Here is a 5,246-nt window from a genome sequence, read left to right on the forward strand (position 1 = left end):
CCAATACCTATCGTTCAAAACTCCCATCAGTTTAATACGCACCGCATAATAATCAGTCAAGCCCAACGCGAGAGTTGCCAGCCATCTTGCTTGGTGTTTCTACGCGTGCACGCTGACTCCACAAACATGGCCACAAGCTCAGAAGATCCCGCCGCTCACCCCGATGACCCGCCATTCTACACACCCATACAACTCAATCTCTCTTTAAAAAGCTTCCACCCAAAATGATAATTTCTCTTCAAGAAAGACTTTTTGCAGCGCAAAGAATAGATGAACAAATAAACGGATAAACACGATGACAGGAGCGTAATGGACAGAAACAAAGGCGAATAGGCCCCACAGCGATTTATTTTCCCCCAAGAAAGGACTTTGTAGCGCACGGAAACGAAAAGGAAAAGGATATTAGTCGCAGTAGAGAAAAGAGTGGGCTTGGGCACCTATTTATAGCCAACCTCCCCGAAAGCGATCTCGCTCGCCTCCTCCACGCTTTTTCCCTTCCATTCCTCCCTCCCCGCAGCCCCAATAAATAATAAAAACCCAACCCCACGCCGAATTCCTTAGTCCTCGATTCGATTTTCTCGCCAATTCACGGGCCGCTAGTGCCGGGGGCGCGATCGGCGGTGAGATTCGTCGCCGGGCGGAAATGGTTGCCGTGGCGGCCGAGGGCCCGATCCGCGCCGACGCCGTGCCGGCGGCGGCCGGGGCCGGCGCGGAGAGGGCCGATGCGGCGGCCGCGGGCGGGGCGGCGGCGGCCAAGGCCAGGGAGGACGAGGTCAGGGAGTACAAGAGTGACGTGAGGAAGCTGGAGGAGCTGTTCAAGAAGCTGAACCCCTCCGCGGAGGAGTTCGTGCCGCTCTCCCGCCGCCAGGGGGACGGCGCACGCCGCCTGTCGGCCGACGCGCCCGTCTTCGTCTCGCCCGCGATCGACTACTATGCGCCCCAGCACCCGTTCCAGCATCAGCAGATGCACGTGCTGCAGGTGGTCGGTGGCGGGGGCGGAGCGGGTAGAGACTCCAGCAGCGACGGATCCGCCAACGGCCAGCCGAATCGACGGGTAAGCGCGAGCCGAATTGCCGATTCGGGCTCGGTTTTTCGATTTGTTTCGCGTGGCGCTTTGGAGTGGCGACGCCTTGTGGCCAGATCAGTCGATCAGATTTGAGGTTTATGGTGATGTTGATGGGTTTGGGTTTTTTGATCTCTCTCTCACGCGATCGGCTCGGAGGTTGATCTCTTTTCTAGGGTTTTAGGTGCAGTTGGGTTTTGATATTAGCACCACCAATTGTGGATGTCGCGAACGTTACTTTGGTGAACGGATTTTTCTCATAGATCGATCGATTTCTTCTCAACTCTTATCCGTTTTACTGGATTCGTGTGGTTGACTTCATATCCGTTTGCTTTTCAGTTGTTGTTAGTTTTTTCACATGAATTTGTTTGTCAATGCTAATTCTACATTCCACCATATTTGGGTTTTAGGGGGCAGCACTTCTTTCTCGGTTATATTGATCAGCTGCATTGGTCTGTGGTTACAGAGAAGGAATGGCTTCAACCAGGGGAGACGTAGGATGGGAGTTCGGCCAAGGCGAACTGATAGGGAGGATAGTGTACGGCGAACTGTCTATGTCTCAGACATTGATCAACATGTGAGAATATTAAAGAGAATGAGCTGCTTGTATTAGTTTCTTCTTTCAGTTTTTTCTTCTTTTTGTACTTAATTGACTGACCCCTGAACGCCCCATCGATTTGCAGGTCACTGAACAGAAGCTTGCTGAGGTTTTCTCAAACTGTGGTCAAGTATGCTCTTAGACTCCTTACTATTAAAAATATTATTTGTGATAGCATATGATGCTTGTTTGTCCGAATATCCTTTTTTATATCTTGAATAAAATAAGCGATCTGTTTTTAATGGCTTAAAATATCGCATGACAGAACTGCTGTAAGTCGAATGCATCATCTTGACAAGTAATCTAGGATGAGTTCATATATGTTTGATATCTTGAGTCGAGTATGTTGGAACGCATTTTTGTTTGTACTTTGTGGCACACAGCAAGTATGGGTTTGTACTATGACTACAGTTGCACACATATGACATAAATAAATGTAAGGGTAATTCACCTGGGTGCCACTCCGGAGTTTGACTCGTTTAACATATGTACAATTCTGTTATTTTCTAATTAATTATTTAGTTATTCCGCCAATCCTCTTTGATCCTTGGCATAAGAGATAACTTGTCCCAACCCAATAGGAATATGACCTAACCGTTGTTCTTACACTTATCTATTAGTATAGTTTAGTTATCCCTGTTAGTTTGTTATAAGTTATCAGTTACAAACCAGCATATTTGTGCCACACTTGTACCTGCTGCCAATAAAGGCGGGGCGCCATTTGTTCATTCATCTCAGAAATCCAACTAAATTGATCAAAGCCAAACAATCCTCATTTAAATAACCCAACCGATAAAGTTTCTAATATTAAGTGCCAGCAGCCTTTGGAGTATTGACAGAGAGATAATCTTATGTTGCACCAATTTTTGATGCACATCCCTTTGGTCAGGTGCTTGCACCAGCTTTTGGTACTTAAATTATTTGAGTCCACGTCCGCTGTTACCAGGATCTCCTGCGTTTTCTGTTTTTCTTTAGCTCCCGTATAGACATAACCTGCTCAAGTGTTACTGATGTATCAGATATTTGGTTTCAGTCATTCTGGAACGTCCTATCCTAATTGTCATAATCATCAATTGATGGGAATTAGTATCTTCTAGAAACAGGCGTTATATCCCTATAAACAGGTGTTATATCCCTATACACCGAGTTTAAAGCGATGTGGCGTAAATAGTTGTGCATAAATACACCCCCATCCTGAAAATTGTCGTAGTCATCAATTGATGGGAATTAGTATCTTCTATGAAACAGGCGTTATATCCGTATAAACAGGTGTTATATCCCTATACACCGAGTTTAAAGCGTTGTGGTGTAAATAGCTGTGCATAAATACACCCCCATCCTGAAATTCCTGGATCTGCCCCTACTTTAAGTAGTTGCTATATATAGGCAATATTGGATACTTGCTTGTTTATGTCATTGTTGAAGCTTAGAAATGTTATAACCATCTTTTGCACTTGTAGGTGGTAGATTGCCGTATCTGTGGTGATCCAAACTCAGTGATGCGTTTTGCTTTTATCGAGTTCGCCGATGATGGTAGTATCTTCAACATATAAATTGCTATTTCATAACTCTTATGTTGTAAGAAGCAACCCTGGATGAATTTCTGCTTTTTCTGCAGTCGGTGCAAGAGCAGCTCTAACGCTTGGTGGAACCATTCTTGGTTTTTATCCTGTCAGAGTTCTGCCATCTAAGACTGCAATTTTGCCTGTGAACCCCAAATTTCTTCCTCGAGTAAGTAAACATATTTAGTTACATAGTTTTCTGCAAATTTGGATCCTACTATTAGGTGATTTCCAAGCTCTATAATAATATTAGCCTGAATCTGCTCCCCTTTTTGTGCAGACAGAGGACGAGAAAGAAATGGTATCCAGGACTGTGTACTGTACTAACATTGACAAAAATGTATGCTGCCCTGTCTTTCATTTCTGTTACGCTTATAACTTAACAAGCAAATTATAATCATATGTATTCCAAAAGCCTACAAAAGCGCGAGTTGCACTCTTTCCTTTTTTGGTGAACAGTTTGAGGACTAGCTTGTTATGTTGGTGTTTTGTGATTGTAGCTTAGTAACCTGATATGGTATTAGGTACCTGGAATTAGCTGCAACTGAAACCCCTTTCCTTGAACGAATGTACACAAAGACGGCCCATTATGATGGGTTATGGGTTCCTGCTAGCTATTGCTAATTTTAAAGCAATTCCTTCAATATCACATGATACATTACATTATATTAGTTGAAAACTAGGCAAAGTCTAAAGCAGATTGTGCTTTCAGACTTGCATACAAATTTCAGTCATATGTCTTAAAATAGGGGGTCAATATTAGATCTTAATCGGAATGGATGACTGAGTTTATGTGTCTACCAGATTTCTTTTGTTTTGATATCCCTTTTTATAATAATGTAGGTATTTTTTTGTAAGTGTAGTGTGCCAATACTCCCAAGTTAATATTTAGAGATGTATTACTTCATTTCTTATTTTGTAGCAGTGGCCATTTCAATTATGATCTAGAATAAAGTTAAATAAGTAAGCCAAAGGACAATTTGAAACGATAAATCCAGACATCCTTGTTGTTCTTTGGTGATTTCTCACGGAGTTTGATATGGTGATTGTATTGCATCTTTCTGCTTTCTTAGTTGTCCTTTCATGAACATGTAGGTTCCAGAGGATGTTGTGAAGAATTTCTTTGAGGGAATTTGTGGGGAGGTATGTTCAAATGCTTTTATCTTCCTAACACATGTTTTTATATGACTAAGATGAGTCATTTCCTCAAGACATTGGTACTTTCCCTTTCCAATTAGGTTGCTCGACTGAGGCTGCTTGGTGATTACGTGCATGCCACGTGCATTGCCTTTGTTGAGTTTGTTCAGGTAAGCAAAGCTTGATACTGATCATAAGTTATCAAGAATGTATTGTCTGATCTTCTAAATGCTGCTAATTTCCTAGGAGTGGATAGTGTAGATAAATAGAAGATTTTTCTTCTAACCCAATAATTGTTTTTTTTGCATAATAAAAAACTGCTTTATTCTATAGAAGTGTTATTTTCACAGTCAAACTTAATTTGACCATCCTTTGACATTTGCATTGCTCCACACATCCTTTTCTCCTTTTCTCTGTATTACATTTGATCATTCCTTTGCAATGTAAATAATCAGAAACACAATGTCTGCTCTTACATAAGACATCGGATATTAGTTGCCAAACATCTGACCATTCCTGTGATAATTCCTTCACACCTATCTTCCGTTTTCCGTTATTAGAAACATGATATCTGTTCTTACAGGAAACAGCAGATAAATTGTAGAGTGGCCAAACATTTTGGCCTCTGGTGCATACTAACACCAGTACTTCAACTTCTTGTCATGATAACAATCTGGAAAGCTGCTCCAAAATAACACTAAGAATGCACAAAACTCCATTCAATCTGAATTCTGAAACCATCCTGCAAAGCATGCAGCAAACTGCTTGCTTTATGATTTGAAACTCAAGGACATTTTCGCTCAGCAGAAGTGCTGAATCCTTCTGGTAAGCAGCAGCCATCTCATACAAGTTGCACACAACATGCTCCACAAGTTTTATGATGGAC

The 5,246-nt window shown here is 42.1% G+C and overlaps 1 protein-coding gene across 1 annotated transcript in view; it reads left to right on the plus strand.

The window, feature by feature from the left end:
- The first annotated feature begins 461 nt into the window (after positions 1 to 461).
- The window catches only part of LOC119336366 (polyadenylate-binding protein-interacting protein 8-like), an 8,009-nt gene continuing 3,224 nt past the window's right edge, over positions 462 to 5,246 (plus strand). Inside the window, exons 1-8 of the mRNA XM_037608386.1 lie at positions 462 to 1,054; positions 1,530 to 1,640; positions 1,747 to 1,791; positions 3,122 to 3,194; positions 3,280 to 3,392; positions 3,504 to 3,563; positions 4,319 to 4,366; positions 4,462 to 4,530. Of these exons, the coding sequence (XP_037464283.1) occupies positions 644 to 1,054; positions 1,530 to 1,640; positions 1,747 to 1,791; positions 3,122 to 3,194; positions 3,280 to 3,392; positions 3,504 to 3,563; positions 4,319 to 4,366; positions 4,462 to 4,530 (930 nt within the window). The 5' untranslated portion in view covers positions 462 to 643. The remainder of the gene's footprint in view (positions 1,055 to 1,529; positions 1,641 to 1,746; positions 1,792 to 3,121; positions 3,195 to 3,279; positions 3,393 to 3,503; positions 3,564 to 4,318; positions 4,367 to 4,461; positions 4,531 to 5,246) is intronic.

Source organism: Triticum dicoccoides, chromosome 7B, assembly GCF_002162155.2.
Source record: "Triticum dicoccoides isolate Atlit2015 ecotype Zavitan chromosome 7B, WEW_v2.0, whole genome shotgun sequence".
Classification (NCBI taxonomy): Eukaryota; Viridiplantae; Streptophyta; class Magnoliopsida; order Poales; family Poaceae; genus Triticum; species Triticum dicoccoides.